A 24,958-nucleotide genomic window follows, 5' to 3' on the forward strand; every position below is an offset into this window, starting at 1 on the left:
GAGTTATTCAGTGTGTGTGTGTGTGTGTGTGTGTGTGTGTGTGTGTGTGTGTGTGTGTAAACAGCTCAATGGTTGCTTGCTTGTTTTTTGGTTTTCTTCCATCCTTCTGCATTTCTCCCAGAATTACAGTGACTGGAAGTAAAAGGAGAGCCCTGGTAAAGTTATCCCTTGGTTGGAAGCAAGAGCTGTCAGTCACAAATCTGTCCCCCCCCCCTCCTATCTTCCCCTCCCTGGTATTTTCTGTACAGTGGTGTCCCGCAAGACGAATGCCTCGCAAGACGGAAAACCCGCTAGACGAAAGGGTTTTCCATTTTTGAGCTGCTTCGCAAGACGATTTTCCCTATGGGCTTGCTTTGCAAGACGAAAACGTCTTGCGAGTGTTCCGGTTTTTTTTCGCCCCCCCCCCTTTTTCTAAGCCGCTAATAGCCTTTTAGCCGCTAATCCACTAAGCCTTTAATAGCCGCTAAGCCTTTAATAGCCGCTAAACTGCTAATAGCGCTAAGCCGCTAATAGGGTTGCTTCGCAAGACGAAAAAACCGCTAGACGAAGAGACTCGCGGAACGGATTAATTTCGTCTTGCGAGGCACCACTGTATATGGGGAGTTTGTGGAAATCACACTCAGAGAAGCTCCGGTGGACTCAGAATTTCTCACAAAGCTTCAAGAGCCCCCAGATTCATTCTGAAGTGATTTGAAGGAGAACCATTTTCACCACAGACATATCCTGAATTTCTGTGAATCAGCTCAGTGAAGAGCTCCTCCACCCCTCTGTTTGCCCTTCTGCTTTCTCCCAGGGGAACCCAACGTTGAACTCTCTGAATTGGAACAATTGGCAATTGGGTGCTGTGTGGATTGCTGTTTGTTCCAATTTAGCGCTAAAGAGTGGGTTTTCCAGGGGAAAGTGGCAAGAAAAACTCAGATGAGGACCTAGAAAGCACGGGACAAGCGGACAACCACTTGGCCCCCTGCTTTCTGGGCATGAGACCTAAGCTTAGGATTTAGGATTCATCAGAATCTGATGTGCGCTTGGAGAGACACAGCCAGTAAGAAGAGAGACTCTGCTGGGTAATGATCTGACTCAATATAAGGCAGCTGCATATGTTTACACTAGTGAACTCTTCTCCTTTCAAATCACTTTTAAAATATTATATTCATACATCCCCAAATGCCTTACATTCTGACTTTTAAACTTGGGGGTCACTTCCTGTTGCTTATCAAAAGCAGAGTTATGAGCAGATGGTTTTGTTTTTGTTTTCAGCGAGGCTGTTTGGAGCTTTGCTATTGCTTGAATGCAACATGATGGAAACTAACAGACAGAGCAGACTGTGTGTGTGTGTGTGTGTGTGTGTGCATGTGCGCGCGCATGTTGAAATATTTTTTGTGCTCTCTTCATTCTTGTAGGTCATCATAAACATGAAAAGCTTCTGTTGTGCTGTTGAGTTGCTTCGTATGCAATGCATGCATGCTTATAAATGCATGTCTTTAGATCAATCCTATCGGCTTTGCTTATTTCTTATACTCTATGTAGGAATTGCAGAGCTACAGAGAACAGAAACTAAATGATCAAAAGCACAGATGGCTGCACAGCTGACATGAAAACATTCTTTCATTGATTTGAAATATATTGATTTATCCAGGTGGCTAAACTGCCCGAAAGTTTGACCAGTCAGAAACAGTGAAAATGCTTTCCAAAGCCATTTATTCATGCAGTGACATGCATAGTTACTCTGGTCCAGCTGGGGAGCTTTCCTCTTTACGTAATGTAGTGAGTCTCTTGGTTTCCCATGGAATCCCTCTGATTCCATGAAAGCAGAAAGAGAACCTCCAAATTTGCTTTAAATTTTGCTTTAAGAGTGAATTCCCTTAAAATTATTCTGGTGTTGTGCAAGAGAACTCCCCTAACTCATAGTATTTGTTTTCCGTTTCAGCAACTCAGTATTAAGCAACTCAAAATCGAACAGATTTTGATGAAAAGAAGAGATCTGGACTGAAGTGCTCAGCTGCCACCAATAAACTTTGAGCCCTTTGATGATATGGTGTAGACTAGAGACATATTGCCCTCCCAGTTGATGCCACTAGTAGCAAAAATTAAAACCAAATTTGGAGGTTCTCTTTTTGTGCGACTTTTTGTGTATGAGTAAAGCTGGATCAGGGCCAGGAAGCACATGCTGCTGAAGTTAATTTGCACCATTTTCTTTATGTGTTATTTACATTGGTTAGACATAACTAAAGAAATATTATGTTTTAGTATGAAATCTGAACATTCTAAAGGATAAAAAAACAGTAATCCCTTTTCTTTCCTTTGTTGATAAAATTACAAGTGCCCCAAAGATTGTGTTTGTGTTTGTTTGTGTGTGTTTAATAGTTTTATACTGTTTATATTCATAATGATCCTGAGCAGAGCTTTTTTTCTTAAAAAAATATTTAGGGGTGCTCTCATTTTCCCAGAAAGAATTTGGTTTGAAACAGGTTGGACTTAATAGAAGCCTTTTCCCTTTATGTTGCTGGAGGTTTCCTCCTTTCACTTCCCTGTGATTGGTGCCTCCCTATTTATTTTCCCGCTAAAGTGATGGGCAAACTCTCCTCAGCAATGGGTGATGACTAGAAACTGAAGAATAAGATTGCTCACTCCAACTCACGCCAAGGATCATAAATCAACTTGCAATTTTGGCTGGTCCTAACGTTGCCCTATCTTCTGCTGCTTCTCAAAATTTCATCCACTTGTTTTTGTCCATATCATGAACATTAATTACAGCTCAGTCATATCACCCTCAAAGTGTAGTAGCTAAGTCTTCAGGGACCTGTGGGCAAATCGTAGTAAGTGCTCGAGTTTTTGTGGAAGAAGAAACTGTGAAATCCTCACCAAGTCTTGGGAAGATCTACAATCTGAATGACCCAAAGCTTATGCAATGGATATTTATAAGCTCCATTCCCCCACTCCCTATGATCCTTTGTTGTAATCCATCTATCATTGCTGTAGTACACACTTGCACTTTCTTTTCAGATCCTCGGTTTATTAGCGCTCACCTGATCCCCGAAAGTGACAACCCAGAGGATGACAAGATCTATTTTTTCTTCCGTGAAAATGCAATTGATGGGGAGCATTCTGGAAAAGCTACGCATGCCAGGATAGGACAGATCTGCAAGGTAAAACTGTGACTGGATGATGAATACACTCACAATCGTATTCTTCCAATTGTAAAGAAAGATCACTTCACTAATACCAGTATATTTAGTATTGTGGCTGGATGTGGCAAATAATAGGTATAATAAGGTATTTAACAATGGCCATATTCATGTTTTAATGGGACGTGGGTGGCGCTGTGGGTAAAACCTTAGCACCTAGGGCTTGCCGATCGCATGGTCGGCGGTTCAAATCCCCGCGGCGGGGTGAGCTCCCGTCATTCGGTCCCAGTGCCTGCCAACCTAGCAGTTCGAAAGCACCTCTGGGTGCAAGTAGATAAATAGGGACCGCTTGCCAGCGGGAAGGTAAACGGCGTTTCCGTGTGCTGCGCTGGCTCGCCAGATGCAGCTTGTCATGCTGGCCACGTGACCCAGAAGTGTCTGCGGACAGCGCTGGCTCCCGGCCTATAGAGTGAGATGAGCGCACAACCCTAGAGTCTGTCAAGACTGGCCTGTACGGGCAGGGGTACCTTTACCTTTTATATTCATGTTTTATGTGATGAGGAATTAACAATGGTAAGCTTTGGGCTCAGTTTGAGTCTGGTTTGCTTAAACTAACCTTAGTTCGAAACCACAAAACATGGAAGTTCAAACAAAACATGGAACTGCAGTTTGTGCTGAAATAAAAGCAGAAGCTTTTGCCCTCCTGCTCTCACAGCAAAAGAAGTAGAGAAGCCCATGGTAATGCACAGGTCTGAGGCATTCTGTTCACCTGAACTGGGCCTGTGACTCCAACTTGATGTAAGAACAGTTATTTCTCTTTTTAGGCTTATATTCCAGTCTTCCTTTGGGAAGCTTGTGGTGAAAGCAGGTGTGACGTTTGTAGAGCAGCAGCAACAGTCTGGAAATGCTCTCGTTGTCTTTAAGTGAGATATGCCTTTCCTCTTTGGGGTAAAGTTTGGAAAACTAGCAGCAGAGGCTACCTGTACCCAGGGCCGATGGATTGTAGCCAGCTTCTTCCTCCCCTCCGAACCTCATGGCGATTCTGCACAGAGAGTCACAAACCTCTGGTGCTATATTGCCCTTCCAGTTCCTAACTGGACAAGGCCATGTGTGGAGCAGGCTTATTTTGGAGGCGGTGGGACCCTACACAGGCCTGCACTGAAGTGGGAATTCCCATGTGTCACTACAGCTTCACTGAGGGCTTCTCCACACTGACTTTTCCTCCACACATTCCAGGTGCAGTCAGATTTCCTACACAATAAGAAGACTCTGTTTTTATGTCCTGACATGAGTTGTTTCTTTTGTAGAATGACTTTGGTGGCCACAGAAGTCTCGTCAACAAGTGGACCACTTTCCTCAAAGCACGCCTGATTTGTTCGGTGCCAGGTCCCAACGGCATTGACACTCATTTTGATGAGCTCCGTAAGTGGTCAAAGTGTTTCTGAAGACAGAGCCATTCTCTCCCTGGCCAGCTGCATGCTCATTACTAAATTGGCGGCTGGTTTTGCTTCTTGCCCCTTATTATATTTTATTTATTTTGACAGAGGATGTGTTTCTAATGAACTCAAAGGACCCTAAAACCCCAATCATCTATGGAGTGTTTACAACTTCCAGGTAGCGGACATATCATTTTACTTCTTGTGGGGGAGAGCATGGAGGCTGTCCGTTTTTAAAAGCTTTCTTTGTTAACATGGTCCTTTAAAAGAGAAGGCATTTTTGCAACCTTTGAACTGCTAGAAAAGTAGTAGATGTAAGAGGTTAATGAACTGGAGTTTTCCTATGAGCAATATATATATAATCGCTCAGAAGTCTGCGGCCACACGATTTAAAAGAATGTGTGTGTGTGTTTCTGCATTAACCCTTTTCTTAGTACAGTGGTGCCTCGCAAGACGAAAAGAATCCGTTCTGTGATTCTCTTCATCTAGCGGTTTTTTCATCTTGCGAAGCAAGCCCATAGGAATTAGCGGATTAGCGGCTTTTAGTGGCTTTTAGCGGCTTATCTGCTGATCGGATCAGCTGATAAGTGGCTTAGCGGTTTAGAAAAGGGGGGGAGGAAAAAAAACCAGCAGGAACTCGCAAGACATTGTCGTCTTGCGAAGCAAGCCCATAGGAAATTCGTTTTGTGAAGCACCTCTAGCGAGTTTTCCGTCTTGCGAGGCATTCGTCTTGCGGGGCACCACTGTATATGTATATGTTGTATAGGATGCCTAATTGCTTCTGGTGTGTCTTGAATGGAAACTTTTTGTTTCCATTGACCTGGAAGTCAAATCCTGTCCCTATGTTTTTGCTTTGGCTTTTCAGAGAGAATTTGCACACCATACAAGCAACAACTCCAGACCCTTTCAGAGGGTTGCCGCTTGCAGTGACGTAGCGTGGGGGGTGCAGGGGCGGCCGGCCGCACCGGGCGCAACATCTGGGGGTTAGGGGGTGCAAATCCACGGGTTAGGGGGCGCAAATCCACGGGTTAGGAGGCGCAAATTACTTGCCTTGCCCCGGGTGCTGACAACCCACGCTACGCCACTGGTCGCTTGCCTGGTTTGTAAGTGCTCAAGGAAGCTGAGCCCCATGAGTGCTGGAGCAAACAAAGCTAGCTAGGGAGAAGAAGGCGACTTAAAGGACAGTAAATGCCTGAAGATCATGGAGGGAAGGGGAAATTAAAATGTGGATATAATTCTCTATCAAAGTAAATTGTTTCGACTGAATCCCATTTTCAAAGCATTTCATTTTGATTTGGTTAGACAATTGCACAAGGTTGCTGTCGGCTTATTTTTGGCGACAGAAAATAAATAAATGGAAAGCTGGTATTTCTAGAACCTCTCTAATTTAGAAACAATTGCTTCTTTTTCTCTCTCTCTCCCTATCTGTTTTTCCACCCTGTCTATTATTAGCAACATCTTTAAAGGATCGGCTGTGTGCATGTATAGCATGACGGACGTGAGGAGGGTGTTCCTGGGTCCATATGCTCACAGAGATGGTCCCAACTATCAATGGGTTCCGTACCAAGGAAGAGTCCCATACCCACGACCAGGAACTGTAAGTGCCCTACTTTTTTTTTTAAAAAAAAAGATATTTATTGAGACAAAAGAATTTTTTAAAAAACACACACACAAAAAAGACAAAATTACAAAAAAGAAAAAAAAGAAAAACATGAGAAAAAAATAAAAGATAAAACCATCCTTATCAAATTCTCCAATTTCCATTACCTTCTTTCCATGACCTCCTCCTCCTCCCATCTCTTGTATCTTGATTAATGATTGTCGCAACAAATCCTTTCCATAATTCATAATATTTTATCATTACGTTACCTTACTCTATTCTCATTTTATCTTATATAGACGACCTTAGAGCTTAAAACTTAAATCTTTTTTTACCAACTTCTCATAACCATTACCTTTTTGCCTAGTTCTTTAAACATTTTAACAACAGCCAAGTAATTTCATTTCAACATTTTCCCAACATTCATAAAGCATTTCTAGTAATAGTAATACAAAAAAAATAATACAATAGGATAAAAACAATCCAATCTTCTTCCAGCGTCCCCTCCCCCCGGTCCCGGGGTTGTCAGTCTTTTTTTTTTTTTAGTCTGGCACATTAACCTGGTGCCCTTATATCCGAGGCCTTCAAGCCTCTTCCATGTCCCTTTCGCAGCTCTTCTTCATATTTTCCTTTCACTCGCGGGAACTCCAGCTTTGTAGTGTTTTTGACCCTGTAAGTGCCCTACTCACTGTGTAGCCATTTGGTGTCCAAGCAGTATTGGCAGGCATTTATCTGGAGGGAAATACCACTGTTTTCTCTGTAGGGATAATTGCTGAGGAATCGCTCTAGAAACATGCACATTGATTTCATCCACCCAAAGCAGTCCATGAATTTCCATTGCCTATTGAAATAGTATTGCATGCCTTCTAACTGTGAAAGACATCTCATTTAAATGCCTTGATCTTGTGAAGCACCCTGAGATATTATGATGAGAAGGGCGGTATGCAAGTCTAATAATAAAAAAATAAATAAAAATAAATTCTGAGTCAATCAATACATTCAGAGAAAAGGGCAGGGGATTTTTGGTGCTGAGGACCATAACACAGTCTAGAAACAAAATTTAAAAAATTCCTTCCAGTAGCACCTTAGAGACCAACTAAGTTTGGTATTGGTATGAGCTTTTGTGGTACCTGAAGAAGTGTGCATGCACACGAAAGCAGATACCAATAACAAAGTTGATCTCTAATGTGCTACTGCAAGGAATTTTTTTATTTTGTTTCTACTATGGCAGACCAACACGGCTACCTACCTGTAACCATAACACAGTGTGTTTTTCCACATACTATGAAGTGGCATCCATACATGTGTTCTTTCTGAATATGTGTTCCAAACCTAGTATACTGTACTGATAAAAACAAAAAAAAACCCAACATCCAAGGACAGAACTATGTAGCAAAAACCAAACGTAATTTGGCCATTGGACCTATTAAATGTACTGCGGATGACTTCAGAGTGAACATGCATGAAATTGTACTGCACACCTCTAGTAATCTTTTATTTGTCAGCCCCCTTAAGTGCAGTAAACCTGTGCTCCACTGAGATTCACAGGCTTGTCTGCACAGCCAAATAATTTATATTTGTTTGTTTATTGTTATTATTTATTGAATTTATATACCGCTCTATACCCCGAGGTCGCAGGGTGGTTCACAGAAGTATTAAAGTACTTGTCTACTGCCCTCTCACAAAACATCAGGCTGGTGTACAGCAAGATAAAAAATATTTAAAAGTGGTATGAAGCAATCATTGAAATGATCATTACAATTGCACACAACCAGGGGGAAAGGACAGTTCAGCTCTAGGAAAGACGAGGCTGGTGCCTCCCCAAATATATGTTTTGCAGAGGAACGGGCCATGTTAATCTGCTCTAAGGTCAGCTTTTGGTAGGCCCTGGATTATGCAGAGGCAACATGGATTTTTAGCTTCACAGCTTCCATTTAAAGCACTAGGGATGCAAACAAGAAATCAATACAGTATATAAAGGATGAATTCCTTGAAATGATTTAGCACTTAGGTTTCCTAAGGGATCACAGTGCACCATTGAACTGGGGAATTTGAGAGGGGAAAGTGCCCACAGCGTCCTTGGACGCCTCGTAGTATGTTCGTTCCTTGTAAATTCAACGTTTATAGATGGCTGCTTGAAAATGATCAAGACAGTCCATTTAGAAAATCCAAAAAGATTATTCACACATGTTCTTGTATATGAATTCCCAGCTGCATTAACAATACTTAGCACTTCTAAATTACTTTTCTTGTTCAAAGCACTTCTCATACATTATCCGATTAATCATTATCTAATTAATGCAAGTAATCAGTATTGCACTCCATCTGGAAAATCAAGATTGCCTTTGGGATGTGAAATATGGATAATTTTTTTAATGCAAAATTGCTATAAGCTATGAAAAAACTGTTGTTAATTGTTGGTATTATTTAACTGCTAGAATGTGGCATTGATAACAAAAAACAGAAGAAGGGAACCTCCTGCAGTTTTTCTGTTTTTTAATTGTGTTTGATATGCAGTTATCTCAGGCTCTGATATTCAATAATAAAAGTGGATACTTGAGTTTTTTTGTTAGGAAAAAGCACATAATAAAATGATACCTAATATATGATAAAAACCAGACTACATAGAACTGGTGCTGCAATGGAGGACACCCTCCTATTCTTTTAAAAGACATGTGTTGTTTTTCTTAATGTCCCCCCTGATGAATTGTTAATAAGATGATAGCCATGATAATTGATTTTTCTCCCTACAGAGCGTGTTGCAAGATCAGGATTGTTGTTTAATTACATTTTGGCTTTCAAGTGCTGTATGTTTTAGGAATACATAGGCGATGCAGGTTATTTCAACACTAGGGCATTTGTGTTCTTAAATCAAAGGAAATGAACATAAAGTATAATAATGCTATCAATATTTTACACTTCAAGTGTTCAAAGCACTTTGCACGTCTTTAGGAATGAGGCGAGAGGGAAGCTTGAAATGTGAACTTGAACAGGGCTGGCCCAATTCAGGTTGAGTAAAACCCCCTTTGAGCTTGGTCCAAATTCACCTGGTACCACCTCCCTCTTCCCTAAGCTAAGAATTGTTTGGAGTTGGAGAAAGAGGTGAAGGCAGAGTGGAAGCCAAATCAGATGTTTGATTGGAACTCTCTAACAGCACGATTTATCTGAATGCTCAGGCCAGTATTCTTATTATCCCCATAAAATGCAATTTACCTACAGACACTTGGCAATCTTTTGCTTATGCTGAGATTTGATTTCAGCAAGTCACTGGCTTGCATATACTAGAGCAGTGTTTCCCAACCTTTTTTGGGCAAAGGCACACTTGTTTCATGAAAAAAATATCGAGGCACACCACCATGCCAGATGGGGAAAGGTCACTTTTTACTTATGTAAAAAAAATTTAAAAAAATAGTAACAGCATAGAAGGTAATGGTTAGGCTAGCATCCCTCTTCCAAATATGCTAGGTTTTTATTTGCAGGGACTGTTCTACATGGGAAAGCATTCAGCACTGTCATTCTCCCATCTGCCATCTGAATTGGTACTATTCTGGGTCAACTTACTCTGCTGCATGTGTAGATGAAAATGGCACCAAGTGTGGGGGAGGGGGCAGAACAGGTTTCAGATACAGGATATTAAGCATACACGTACTTCAGATTGAACTGGTTGCTTGCTTTGCAAGTTTTCATTTCCCAAATGACTGCCTTGGCAAGCGCAATACCTACCAGGCTCAACGCCGGTCTCGCGCTGCCGCTTCCCGCGCTCTCAAGGACCCGGGAGGAGGAAGGCGTGAAGGGAATCCCGAAGGCGCGAAAACCTTGCTCATGCGCAGGCCTTCCGCCTGCGACAGCCCAGTAGGCCGGCTGAAGCGAGCGGCGATGGGATGTGGGAGGGAGCTCGCTCGCCGCCCCGCGTGTGCCTATGTGGGGCACGTTACAGCCCCGTGACGTCAGCGCCACGCAGGCAGCCAGGCAGGCAGACGGCGAGAGCCCCGCGCTGGGCGGCCTCTCCTCGCCGCCGCCGCCCCGCCTCTCGCCACCCGACTCGCCCGCCTCCCTCCCACCGCACACTAGGCAACGTCTCGCGGCACACTAGAAACACTGTACTAGAGGGATTGTACAGTGGTGCCTCGCAAGACGAAAAGAATCCGTTCTGTGATTCTCTTCGTCTAGCGTTTTTTTCGTCTTGCGAAGCAAGCCCATTGATGGATTAGCGGATTAGCGCTATTAGCGCTATTAGCGGCTTATCTGCTGATCGGATCAGCTGATAAGCGGCTTAGCGGCTTAGAAAAGGGGGGGGGGAACCAGCAGGAACTTGCAAGACATTGTCGTCTTGCGAAGCAAGCCCATAGGAGATTTGTTTTGCGAAGCACCTCCAAAACGGAAAACTCTTTCGTCTAGCGAGTTTTCCGTCTTGCGAGGCATTCGTCTTGCAGGGCACCACTGTATATCCCAACACAGATTGACTCATATATCTCTAGATTGGCGATGCTAGCTTGTAACCAACTTTAGTCCTACTCAGAGTAGACCTATTAAAATAAAGGACACTACTAATAAAACCTCTGAGCAGGACTAGCATTGAGCAGGACTAGCAGCAGCAGCACCATGTGAAAAAATAAGGTTGTTGTGAAGACCTCAGTATATACACTGAGGAAATGGGAATTTCACTGTTGTAATCTCTTGACAATATTCTCTTTTGCCATCCCCCTCCCCAGTGTCCAAGCAAAACATTTGGTGGCTTTGACTCAACCAAGGATCTTCCTGATGAAGTCATCACATTCGCAAGAAGCCACCCAGCGATGTACAACCCTGTGTTTCCCATCAATAATCGCCCCATAATGATCAAAACAGATTTGGATTACCAGTTCACACAAATCGTGGTCGATCGGGTAGATGCAGAGGATGGGCAGTATGATGTCATGTTCATTGGGACAGGTAAGGCTCCGCAAACCTCTTTAGACAGTGAATGGAAAGCAGAGCAGAAGAGTCCAAGATGTTTAGCATTCCTTCTGTCCAAGTACCGTCAACATGAATGGACTTGCACCAAAGCAGTTTTTGGTGGAAAGTAGCTACTGCTATATTTCTAAATCAAGAGGTGCCAAAACTCACCATGAACACCTCCCTTGTTCTCTTTGAATGGCAATGGCACCTGCCTGAGAGGTGCCGGAACTGAGTTCCGGTGGGTTCCTGCTGAAAAAGAGCCCTGTTCTTGTCTTCTAGTGTGGCTCACCGAATTGCTTACAAGCAAGGCTCGACTCTATTTTGGGTGGACTGCAATTTACTTGATTGACGTAATGACCACATCCATTTAAATAACTCTAGACCCAATTTCTCACTGGATGATCAACTTGTGTCCGGACTATGCCGTTTCAGTTTGTAGCTTGGGGCTTGCACATTTGAATAATTTCCCATATCCAAAATACTTCCCCAAAATAAATGTCCCGAATACAGCACGTCAGAGAGCACACTAGTCCAAAACACTTTGTTTTATCTTGTATGCAGCAGCCTTTAGTTCTGTATTCTCCCTTCTGGTCCAGGAGCTGCCAACCCCTGGGGACTCCCAATTTAATACTAATTCAATTAAAGCTTGAATTAAGTTCAAGCTGTGTGTGACTTCAGTCTTTTTTTATCCTGATCTCTGGAAAAGCAAGACTGTCTCCTTGTCTTCCGGTCTGCAGTCCTACCCAGCTCACAAGGAGCGTCAGCAGGATTCCATCTTAAATCTCATCTGAGTCTGACAGTTGGCAATGTGGCAATGTGGCCTGGTTGATTAATCTCAGAGAGCGAGATTATAATTCCCACTATAGCAAGAGATTATCGGGTTGCTTTGGCCACAGCAGCTCACTTAAACAAAAATAAATGCTAAATGAAAATACCACCATCTTTTCCCGAGGTCTAGTGCAAGTTAAGGAGGAAGTAAGTTATGTTGTTTCCCTGAGTCTTAGTGGAAAGGAAATGTGATTAATTCAGCATTGGTGTTGTTTTAAGTATACATCTGGATACTTTGCTCTAACTCTCACCTCAGTGATGTTTCACTTCAATCCCTCTCCAGCAGACCAAAATGCATATTTTTGCCCTCATAATTTGACTTGAGGGCAGGAGCAGATCATTTAACACAGTCTCGAGTCCATCTTTCAGTAAACGTGAATTAATAACAGTAATTTTATCTTGTAAGATGAGTTACTCGCCGAAGCTTGCTGATCTGAAATGAGGGGCCTGGTTCACTTTGTGTGAAATTGTTTGAAATATTATTCCACGTAAGCCTGATCTTGAGTACAGATAAAGCTTCGCTTTGGGTGCCTGAAGCCTGATCAGAGACACTGTAGGGTTTAACACATTGTGTGTTTGACCTCAGAGGCTTTAGAGAGCAGCAAACCACTAATGGGGGGGAGGTCCCTCTTAAAATAGAACTATTTATCTTAAAGATTTAATGCCTATCTGCTAGGCTGACTTCTTTGGCTTTGTCAAAGCTCTGTTGTAGAATTCAAAATGTTTTAAACGTGGCAATAATCCAGTTCTCCATTACTTTGTAGTGGTCTCTCCTCCTGCTGCAAGAACTTAAATCTTCCAGTCTTTGATGCTGACAAAATTGATATAGACTTTGTTTAAAACGGTAGCTTCCGAATGACATCCTTTGCCCCCCGCATCCCCGCACAACTTCTAAGCTTAGTAAAGTGTTTTTATCCCCTTCCCCTCTTCCACCTGGAATACTCCAGTTAAGAAAAACTGACAATTTGCAGGTCAGTTATTCTGCAGTGTTGGGTGAAGTGATTTGTCTGCCTACGGCAGGGGAAGCTTTTCACAGTAGAGGGAGAAATGTTATCACTGGCTGCCAAAAAAAAAAAGCTGCCGTTGGAGGCAGATGAACAGCGGCAAGGCCAAAAGTCGGTAATCCTGCACACACAGGATACATTTAAAGCACATCCAAAGGAAATTATTTCCCTTATAATTTTGGGCTCTTTAGTTTGCCCCTTGCAAACCGTTCTCAGCAACCCTGCAACAGACTAGCTATCGCCTGGCACCTTCACTATACAGTGGTACCTCTAGATGTGAACAGGATCCATTCCGGAGCCCCGTTCTCATCTAGAAGCGAACGTAACCAGCGACGGCACATCTGTGCATGCGCGTGTTGCTTTTTGCTTCTGCGCATGCACATGACGTCATTTTGAGCATCTGCACATGCGCAAGCGGTGAAACCCGGAAGTAATGCACTCTGTTACTTCCGGGTTGCCGTGGAGCGCAACTCGAAAGCACTCATCCTGAAGCACATTCAACCCGAGGTATGACTGTACAGATCATACCTCGTGTTACATTTGCTTCATGTTACAGGTTGCTTCCCGTGGAGACCCAGAAGTACCAGAAAGGCTTACTTCCAGGTTTTGCCGCTTGCGCATGCGCAGGTGGCGCTAAATCGCACTTCGTGCATGCACACAAGTGCCAAATCGTGCCATGCACCTTCACAGATACGGCACTTCAGGTTGGAGGCTTTTCACGTTGCGAACGGGCCTCCGGAATGGATCCTATTCGCAACCAGAGGTACCACTGTACACCTTTAGGCGCCAGGCAAAAATGTACCTTTTCAACCAGGCCTTTGTCTGACTTGATCTATGTCCTACACCCTGTTTAAAAATGCTGGCTCTTTGGGGTTTTTTTTTTAATTGGGTTGCTGCTTTTGTTTTGATTTTATGTATTCTATATTTTATGTGAACCACTCTGAGACCTTCGGGTATAGAGCAGTATAGAAATATATATATATATATATATATATATATATATATATATATATATATATATATATATATATACAGTGGTGCCCCGCAAGACGAATGCCTCGCAAGACGGAAAACTCGCTAGACGAAAGAGTTTTCCGTTTTGGAGGTGCTTCGCAAAACGAATCTCCTATGGGCTTGCTTCGCAAGACGAAAATGTCTTGCGAGTTTCTGCAGGGTTTTTTTCCTTCCCCCCCTTTTTCTAAGCCGCTAATCAGCTGATCCGATAAGCCGATAAGCCGCTAAAAGCCGCTAAAAGCCGCTAATAGCGCTAATCCGCTAATCCGTCAATGGGCTTGCTTCGCAAGACGAAAAAACCGGTAGACGAAGAGAATCAGAGAACGGATTCTATTCGTCTTGCGAGGCACCACTGTGTGTGTGTGTGTGTGTGTGTGTGTGTATATATATATATATAAATTTATTTTTATTTTTTCCAGGGACGCTGTCCACTATGATGCCTGATAAGGTTCTGAGAAAACACAGCATCAATATTGGTTGCTGTATCTCAAAGAATCATAGAATTGGGACCCCCAAGTTTCATATAGTCCAATGCAGGACTCTCAACTCTAACTCTGCACTGTTCAGAATCACCAGCTGATTCCTAACAGATCTGACAACTCAATTAATTTGGCAGCATCCCTCCAGCTGTCTGTGTGTCCCCATGAAGTCTCACTTTCACATCTGCCCTTGTATTATTATTATTTTTAAAAAGAAAGAAAAAGAAAACATGAAATACTTTGGATTTGAGAATAAATCATAAAATGTAGCCCTAGCTGATCCTGTGTATTCCTGGCTTTAAATGCACACTTGTGGCAGCTGACATTTCATTGGTAACATTACACTGCCCTGTTCATTTGCTGACAGCTAAAATGGGTTCAGGGTTCAGATTTTGGGGGGGGGGTTTTATGCAATTAAAAGATTTCAGTATAATCCTTCTTTGGAAACCTTTAAGAACTTTTGAGATCATTTTGAAGGTAAATGGGTATTGTATGGAGCCGACTCTAAAGAACGCATTGCTGCATAATCCCCTTTTTGAAATACGATAATTTGTATTGTGGGAAACATAAAACTTCTGTAGATCTGAGACTGGACTGCTCTTGGACTCAAGGGGGAAAATGGTATCTGTCTTTATTTCAGATATTGGGACAGTTTTGAAAGTAGTTTCTATCCCTAAAGAGACCTGGCATGATTTGGAGGAAGTTTTGCTGGAAGAAATGACAGTCTTTCGGGTGAGTGTGATTGAAATGTTGGTTATCTGTTTTTGCTCCCCTGCTGCTGCTGCCCCCGCCACCCCCTGCAGGCAGCTGCAGAGACGGGGTTTATTGTGGAAGAGTCCAGCAAACCTTTCTAATTAGCTTCTCAATTAGAGATTCAGGCACTAGTCAAAATAAACCTCAGAGCTTTCAGTGCCAGTTGTGAGCTAATAGCAAAAATTATATTGCTGACTCTCCTCCCCTCCTTCCCCCCCCCCCTTGTTCACTGGGCTGCTCAAACCAATAGATATGACTGTTTGCAATTTACAGTGAAAACCATCTGTAACATTTGAAGGTCTTGCTGCCTGTCTTCTCCCCAGAAAAATATACAGAATTAATTCTACATCTGGGCATATGACATGAAGACAAAGGCGTAGTGAAAAGTCTGTTATCTGACATTGAGGGTTTCTATGACACGACAATTAAGAATAATTTTGAAGAAGTACACAATGTAGGCAAAAGTTGGCATGGTTTTAGGAGCTGATTTCCAATGCATGTTTTTGTTTAAATGGATTTTGATCTCGTGCCATCCTGGGGAGTATGAAGAAAATGAGAAGATAAAGCTGAGATTGAGTTGTACTGCCGATTAATCAACTTGATTCAATAAACATTTTGATCAGTTAAAAACTTGTCCCATAGTCAGCCAGGCAGATTTTTTAAAAAGGAGTTACTTTAATGTAAGAATTTACAAATTATCTTGGAAGTGGGATTCCACATCTCTTCTACACAGCAAGAGATGCCTTTTTAAAGATGATGCCAACTGCAGCATATGGAAGCATTGTCTAGAAACAAAGGGAATTGTTTGTTTTCCTTGCTCAATGGTAGATCACAGAGATTGAAGGGCCTCAGGTGTGATGCCTGGATCCCTTGACTGGATCCCCAGAGAGCCAGAGCCAGTTGTTGTAGATGCTTCTGACCTAGATGGACCAAGTGTCTGAGAGCTTCCTATGTTTCATCAGAATTCTTGTTTATTCACCTGCAAATTGTTGTAAATTTAATTAATTAATTGTCACTGTTAAAATTTAACTGGCTAAGATTTTAAAAAGAAAGAAAGTGACAAATCCTCTCAGGTTGTCCCATGTCAAGCTTTCCTTTCTCCTAGAAGCAGCATCCTACAAAGTGAGACTTCTTGATTTCCACCCATCCCAACACTTGCTTGCTTTGCCTTATGAATAGGCACCATGTTATTTGGGCCATGTATTCTAGGACTGTTTGCATGCAACGTTCTGGGCTTTATATCGGAAGCGCAACCTGTGTGTGAATGAGACACTGACTCAATGAGGTGTGCCTCATTGTCAGGTTCTGGTTAATTGTGCAGTGGGTATCTGAACCCCTGGTTTTGAACAAGAAATAAATCTCAAGGAATGAGATGAAATCACAAGAGTAGCTGGTGGCCTGTGGTTGTTTTCTCTGTTGCTTGCAGCAAATCGGCTACTTATAGTATAAAGCAGTCTAGGGACCTGGCCATTGCATGAGCTTCTACAAATGAAACAAAATGAATGCCATGATCCGTTAAGCCAAAAATTAAAGAGACAAGCCAAGAGCTTGATTTCTAAAAGGAGAGGTGCTTTGTCTCACTTTCTGGAACAAATCATGTCTTCTGTCCTGGAGGCTTTTGCCTTATGTTTCAGATGCCTAGGGGTAGGCTATGGTGACTCAGATGTGTGGGGGGGGGAAGAGACCATTGTATCACATTTTTCAGCCTTGAAAAAGTGGTTTCCAACTTTTGGTTTTGAGTCCCACCACCTGTGCTGGGGTGGGCATGGAGCTGTGACTAGTAGTTGACCCATGCAAGACTAGGGCTGAGCCAGAGCAGTATCTGATCAATCAGAATCTGGCGAGGTGAGTCCTTAGCCAAAAAAACGGGTGGACTCAGTGATGGAACTGACAGCAAAAACATCTTTGACAGCTGACATTCAGGCTGAAACTCCACCCTTAGTGGCCTTTGCACATGTGGGCAAGAGGACGGGTGCTTAGCTACCTCCTTGTCTCTTGCTTTCCACTTGTCCCAAGCTACTTCCAAAGTCCAAAGTGGCTTAGCAGTCAGGAGAGAAAGTGGTAGGGGAAAGACAGGCTTGGCAAAGGCGCTATTTGGCGTGGCAGTGCAGATTTGCCCTTGATTTGCCATTGAAGGGCAAAATGAAAAGGTGGGAAGAGGGGACCACCAGAAACCATTAGAAGGAGGCATTGCAATTCCTCTGCTCCCTTGCCGCGTTGAACATCCTGGTGTGAAGGTGCCTGGGGATGCACACACCTCAACATTCAGCATGACCCGAAGAGCTCCTTATCAGCTGCCATAAAATACTGTTGAAATTATTCTCCTTGCAGGTGCAGCTGGAGTTTGAAGGGGGGTTGGTTAATGCGCCAAAGGAATCGAGTCCTAGGTAGAAATCTGATACGAAGTTTCAGTGCAACCCATCACTTTTGAGTTTTCACATATCCCTGGGGTGGGTGGATCTAATTTTATGTCACCAAAGAATGAATTTAACAGCCTGAGTTGCAGTATGCCGAACACAACACTTTCCATTGACAGCTCCAGCCAAACTGAAGGCATTCCAGATGTATTGCACTGATAACAAATGCCTTTTTAACCTGATTTGTGCAGTGTCTCCCTGAACAGCTGAGCAAACATTTCGGTAAGGCCTGTAATTGATGCCTTCCAATACCAAGTTTAATAACCCATTTGCACTGGAGAGTCTGCATGCTTAGCATCTACTGAGCCATATCCAGTTCCCCATGGCTCGCCGGGGGTGAAGTGTGAAAGCTTGAAGCAGGCTATGTCAGCGTACCTTGATAGAAACTGAACCCGTATGAGGAAACTATAAGAAAATAGAAAGGTCTACAATCCATAAGACAGATCTACACATATTCCTCAGTGTGGAATTCCTACCAGAAATAGCAGCCCTGCTTGGAGTTATCCCCCTCTACATACCATTTTGCATAGTTACTGGTATGGTGACATCATCATGATCTCTGTCCCCCTAGCAGTTGCCAATATTATGAAGCAAAGGAATCACACAGCAGTTGATAAGCCCTGAAGAAGAGGGACCCTGGTTAGCTTCAGTATGATGCTAAAGCATGGTTAGGTAAAGGTAGAGGGGACCCCGACCATTAGGTCCAGCCGTGACTATCTCTGGGGTTGCGGCGCTCATCTCGCTTTATTGGCCAAGGGAGCCGGCGTACAGCTTCCGGGTCATGTGGCCAGCATGACTAAGCTGCTTTTGGCGAACCAGAGCAGCGCACGGAAACGCCATTTACCTTTCCGCCAGAGTGGTACCTATTTATCTACTTGCACTTTGATGTGCTTTTGAACTGCTAGGTTGGCAGAAACAGGGACCGAGCAATGGGAGCTCACCCTGTCACAGGGATTTGAACTGCCAACCTTCTGATCGGCAACTCCTAGGCTCTGTGGTTTAACCCACAGCACCACCAGCATCCCTGATAAACCATGGTTAAAGGGAGGGATAATTCCCACTGAGATAGGGACATAGGTGTGCATTCCTGAAGCTGGCTCCCAATTTGCAAACCACTATTTTTGCAGGGCTGCTATGATGCCTCCACTGGACCTTTGTAGAATGCATGCTTGATTAATCCTTGTGTTGAGTTTCAACATGCACAATTGCGCAGGCACAAATGCATTTGAATGCATCCATAGCAACAACGGTGTTTCAGCGTGAAAGTCAGTAAGAGCAATCCACGGCGAGGCACCCAGTTCTCATCGTCTTAATGGAAGCAGCTATTTAAAGCATCTTTGCTATAACTGTAACTCTCTTTTCCAGGAACCCACAGCTATTTCAGCCATGAAGATTTCCACAAAGCAGGTACTGTACATACAATCTTGAGACTCTTAAATAGTTATTGGGTCCCATATTTCAGAGACCTTAACTTGCTTGCCTGAAAAGATATTGGTGCCAGCTGCCTCCCATTCCTTTTCATAAATGTTTCTAGTTTCTTATGGAAATTCTGGCAGACAAAGAAGAGGGAAAGTCTTGACGTGTGCTTCGCTAGCTATGAAGTGGAAATGAACTGCCTAATTAGTCTCTGAAACAAAGATCCTTGTTCCGAGCTCTAGAGATGTTGTATCCCCAGGAGTCACTGGCTGCAGGTCATGAGGGTCAAATCTCCTGTTCTCCAGCATTGGCACAATCACTACCGGGCTTCCTTCTCACCTGCTTCTTCCTCTATAACACCAACTAGGGCCTAATGAATATGCAAAATGCACTTTTACAAAGACCCATTGATCGCAATGGAAGTGTTCAGTGCAGGGGTCAGCAAACTTTTTGAGCAGGGGGCCGGTCCACTGTCCCTCAGACCTTGTGGGGGGCCAAACTATTTTTTTTTGGGGGGGGGTGAATGAATTCCTATGTTTCCTATAACCCAGAGATGCATTTTAAATAAAAGCACACGTTCTACTCATGTAGAAACACCAGGTAGGCCCCACAAATAACCCAGAGATGCATTTTAAATAAAAGGACACATTCTACTCATGTAAAAACACCCTGATTCCTGGACCATCTGTGGGCCGGATTGAGAAGGCGATTGGGCCGGATCCGGCCCCTGGGCAGTTTGCCTACCCATGAACTAGGGGCTAATGAATGTGCAAAATTCACTTTTACAAAGACCCATTGATCACAATGGAAGTGTTCAGTGTATAGCAACTGCTTTATACAAAGTGGGAGTTGTCATGCTATCAATGTCAAGCAATTGCTACCCATCTGGAGCTGGTGATTTCCAGGATGCGGGAAGCCAGCCCGGCTTATGTTTTAACATGCTAAATTCAGGGGTCCCTTGTTTGGCACAGTTTTAACACCCCTAGCCTTGACTGAGTCTTACTTCGATTGGACTCGGGAATATACGGGAATGTGGCCCTCCACAAATGCATGGCAGTACTTTGGCACTCAGAATTTGGGAGGCACTTCAGAGATGACGAAGGGAAGACATGAAAGAGGGGCCATTCTGGCAAAGGAACCCAGAGGGCTTGGTTCCCATAGCACACTTTAGCACCTTGCACTATAGCTGTCAACCTTCCCTTTTTTGTGGGAAATTCCCTTATTCCATTTCCCGCTGCTTCCTGCTGCTATCCCACATTGTTAGATATCCCATAGACTGTCCCTGGGACAGGTGAGACTGCTGATCCCTTAATTTTGAGGCTGCTGATCCCTTATTTTCAAATTTGAAAGTTGACAGCTATGCCTTGCACCACCCTACATCCTTGAAGCAGCCTGAAGATGCAGAGTGCGGCCACTTTCTTTAGACCCTCTGCACCATGGGAAGACTGGCCTGCCTGTCTCTAAAGCTGCTCACCATGGAATCTGTTGGGGAGAAAATGTGAGAGTTCCCTTATCCATTAGATGAAGCTACATTAAAATTGAGCCTTGATGGCCAAAGGCTCTGAGGGAGGGCCATTAGCTTAGCTCTGCATGTTAAATCCCCAGCATATCCAGGGAAGTCCAGCAGACTCACCTGTGGACTGTTGGTCTGACTTTGTACAGGGCTGTTTTTATAATGTACAGTTACATATCGGAATTAGGCTTCTTTTGCTGCTGAAGGCATTGTACTGAATCTCTAACGTAAATAAGGAGCATCACGCTTGGGCACAGGATCTTCTTACAACAACTAGAGTAATGGTGGCTGAAACGGACACATTTTGTAAAAATGAAACTTGTGAGACAGACTTGGATAGGTGTTTGGAAACCCTTTTTGTGTCCTTTCTGGAACATCTTGAGGCAAGCGGCAGATACACCACAAGCCCATGTTCTGTTTATGTAACTTTTCTAAATTTATAACAAATCTTTCCGATGCATATGTTTGGTATTCTTTTTAAAGATATGAAAACAGATGTGTATCATATCAGCCACTGATATAGCTTTCGATGAGAAAGGGGTAAAGCCATCTCAATAGTCAGAATTCTGGGCAGTCCAGCTAGGAACCCCATTGAGTAGTGGAAACTTGCCTAAAATGAATGAGTTTGACATGAAATATTTTGTTTGGGGCCACTTCCCTCGCACAGTTTATCACCTAAAACAACAAGGGGTAGGGGGAGATTTAAAAGAATGTGCTATTCTAGAGAAAACTATTTTCAAAACAAAGCTGTCAAGATATATATATATATACATACATATATATATATATATATATTCATATGGTACCAGAATGCTCTGCTTTTGATTATTTTTACAAGTACATTCTTTTTAAAGGAGCAGATTACACTGTATAATGAACCATGCATTTAAGCACAACTTCTCGATCAAAGGCCCCTTTATGTATTCAGGAGGGATTACAATTCTCCCTGATCCCTTGGAAAACAAATTTACAATATTAAAAGTTTTCTCCAGCTAAGTTATTCACGTAAAGTGAAGCCTATAAAGTGTTGGTGTAGCCCCAAGTGAAGGGAGGAGGAAAGAAAACAATACACGTAGGTGATGCACTATGACAAGCTTCTGGCATTGATTGCATCTTTGAATTAGAGGCATTTTTGAGAGCATGTTGATTCCTGATTCTTGAGCACTCCCAGCTTTAGATATTAAATGCATTGTTCTTTGTGAACTCGGGGCTTTTCATGGAGTGACGTGACGAACTTTACCTCCCGTGCAGAGCAAAAGATAACAATCAAAGCAGCCTCCCAAAACTCATCCCTTGGCTGCCTCCCTCCCCACTGAAGCAAACAGAGGAGCTTGAGCCTGCAGATGCTCTGTGGGAGCAGAGGGGCAGTTGCAGACCTCCAGAGTCGAGGCAGCGTGTTTTTCTCCAGGTTTTTCTGCTTAATCAGGTGGCAGCAGAAGACTCTTCTTAGTTAACCTTCCAAATGAATCAAGTTTATGAAACGCTTCTGTGATAGTTCAGGTACAACAACAAAGGGCCTTGCTGTGCAGGAGGAACCTTAATTCGACAGGCTAGAGGTGGTGTCCAGGATTCAGTTGACCTGGAAGGGAGGATGGGCAGATAGGCAGGTGTGGACTATGGAAATGTGGAGTGGGAAGCTGGTATGTACAGGAATCCACATCCCCATGTTCAGCTGCATGATGTAATGTTCAAAAAGGGCCTTACAGCACTTTAGGCACAGCTGGAAATTATGACTCTCCCTATGGGAGATTCCTTTATAGAGATAGATGGATTCTGGTCTGTATCAAATTTGCATATATTTGTTCCTAAAACTCCATTCCATCCTGTTTCCGTATTTATCTGCAACTTACCTTTTTTTTATTAAAAAAATGCATGCAAAATCCTATTTGGTTTTTAAAAAAGAATATTTAAATACAGTTGTAATTACATATCTTATTGCAGAACGCATATTGAAATAATTTTATCTTAATGGATGCATTTTTAAATATGTTTTATCCTAAAACGTTTTGAGCCAAGAATTGTGGTCCGCACATTAGTCCGGGAGGAGTGAGACAGGTCGGTCCACACTGGAATCCATACAAGTGGAATTTCTTAACCAACTCTGAATCCTTTTCTTGTCATAATAACACAAAGAAGAAACAAGAGTCGAATGATTCTGAATTTTGGAACTTGTGCGGCATGTTGTAAGGGCCAAAAGTGCTGAGAGATAAATGAAGGAGGTTCTTTTTGAATGAAGCAGGCTTACTTACCATCTCTCTCTCTTTCTCTCTCTCCCCTGCCACAAACAGCAACAGCTCTACATTGGCTCAGCTGTTGGCGTTTCACAGCTTCCCTTGCACCGCTGCGATGTGTATGGTAAAGCATGTGCAGAGTGCTGCCTTGCTAGGGACCCATACTGCGCCTGGGATGGTGCCTCGTGCTCTCGTTACTTTCCCACCGCTAAGAGGTAAGGGTGGATTTGAGTGTCTTTCCAATTCTCGTTACAGATAGGTAGCCATGTTGGTCTGCCATAGTCAAAATAAAAAAAATTCCTTCCAGTAGCAACTTAAAGACCAACTAAGTTAGTTCTTGGAATGAGCTTTCGTGTGCATGCACACTTCTTCAGATACACTGAAACAGAAGTTGCCAGATCCTTCTAAAGAAGTGTGCATGCACACGAAAGCTCATTCCAAGAACTAACTTAGTTGGTCTTTAAGGTGCTACTGGAAGGAATTTTTTTATTTCCAATTCTCCTTCAAGGTCCTCACCTGATTCCTTAAGTGACAGTTTCAAGCAGTAGTGGGCCCCATGGGGGGGGGGAGCAGCAGCGCACGCCTGACCGTCGGACACCTGCGTTGCTGTGTGGTGTGTGTGGCATGGCATGAGGCAAATGCACTGGTGGAGCCAATCCCTCAGGCTTTCCACCTGACCACCACTTAGCCCTGTGACCAGCAGTCAGGTGAGTGCTGCTTCCCCATCTTCCACTGCTGGTTTCAAGTGATACCCGGGTTCTGCTTAGGCCCTTGGTTCCAAAACTTTCCCCCTGCGGACCACTTGAAAATTGCCAAAAAAAAAAAAAAAAAGGGCAGATCGCTTCATGATTTTTCTGCCCATTGTAGCAGTGTGCTGTGCTAAGTGCTGTATGATTCTTAGTTCTATTTTTAATTGTCGTTTTTATTTTTTATATTCTATTGCGCTATGGCGGATTCCACAGAAGAATGCATAGAAATAAGCAACACAGTGAACATGCAGTTACTAATCAGTATAAATATTCAGTGGGCATCTTCAACCACCGATCCCTGGACACATTATGAACCACCACAATTTGGGAACTCCTGGCTTAGACTGTGGCCACATTCAGGTGTTCACCTGAACACAAGAAGGCTTCACCTGGGAATGGAGGCAGGGGGGCACATTGAAGTCTTGCGCCAATGAGTCAGCGCCAATGTGTCTGGCTGCGCAGGCTCCACTTCTGGTCTTTGCATGTTTAGCGCAAAGGTCTGAAGACTGTTTCTGAGCATGCTCTGCTGGACACCTGGGAGCCCTGTCTAGTCAGGGTTCCAGATCACTCAGACTTTTCACTTAGAAACCATCTTCAGACCTAAGCATACAACTATCTGGAGAGGAGTCTGTGCACCTGAGGACATTGGACCAATCCCTGAGAACTTCCAGAGATAAAGCCTTCCTGTGCTGAAGCAAATTCCTGAACACACCATTCATGGTGGCATCCGCCTGTCTTGAGAGACAATGGAGAAGTCCGCCTTTGGAGGTGAAGTCAAACCATTGGGAGGTTGCAGTGCCTGGTGTGTCAGTAGAGACCGATATGGGAGAGACATGTTTTGTTGCAGTTTGTCTGTTCATATTGAGCCTACAAATGATTTAGATTAGAAGGTTTCCTAATTAGTATGAATTTTCCCCATATTTGTGAGTGGGACTAGATCCATGGGTATAACCCTAGCTCACTGATGTAAAAAGCCATTGGGTTGTATTCAGCTACGTTTCAGCAGCAAACCTACTGAAAGCAACGGGCCTAAGTTGGCCATGTCTATGAATTTCAGTGAGTCTAAGTAGTACTTAGGGACGCGGGTGGTGCTGTGGGTAAAAGCCTCGGTGCCTAGGGCTTGCCGATCAAAAGGTCGGCGGTTCGAATCCCCGCGGTGAGGTGCGCTCCCGTTGCTCGGTCCCAGCGCCTGCCAACCTAGCAGTTCGAAAGCACCCCCGGGTGCAAGTAGATAAATAGGGACCGCTTACTAGCGGGAAGGTAAATGGCGTTTCCGTGTGCTGCGCTGGTGCTGGCTCGCCAGATGCAGCTTGTCACGCTGGCCACGTGACCCGGAAGTGTCTCCGGACAGCGCTGGCCCCCGGCCTCTTGAGTGAGATGGGCGCACAACCCTAGAGTCTGTCAAGACTGGCCCGTACGGGCAGGGGTACCTTTACCTTTACCTAAATAGTACTT

General features: G+C 43.6%; 1 protein-coding gene across 1 annotated transcript in view; it reads left to right on the plus strand.

The window, feature by feature from the left end:
* SEMA3A (semaphorin 3A) overlaps positions 1-24,958 on the plus strand; it is a 192,817-nt gene that overhangs the window by 152,127 nt on the left and 15,732 nt on the right. The window contains exons 7-14 of the mRNA XM_081191631.1: positions 3,004-3,146; positions 4,433-4,547; positions 4,670-4,739; positions 6,014-6,158; positions 10,874-11,093; positions 15,065-15,156; positions 18,960-19,001; positions 22,812-22,969. Of these exons, the coding sequence (XP_081047757.1) occupies positions 3,004-3,146; positions 4,433-4,547; positions 4,670-4,739; positions 6,014-6,158; positions 10,874-11,093; positions 15,065-15,156; positions 18,960-19,001; positions 22,812-22,969 (985 nt within the window). The remainder of the gene's footprint in view (positions 1-3,003; positions 3,147-4,432; positions 4,548-4,669; positions 4,740-6,013; positions 6,159-10,873; positions 11,094-15,064; positions 15,157-18,959; positions 19,002-22,811; positions 22,970-24,958) is intronic.

Source organism: Podarcis bocagei (assembly GCF_964188305.1).
Source record: "Podarcis bocagei genome assembly, chromosome: 4".
In the NCBI taxonomy this organism is placed as follows: Eukaryota; Metazoa; Chordata; class Lepidosauria; order Squamata; family Lacertidae; genus Podarcis; species Podarcis bocagei.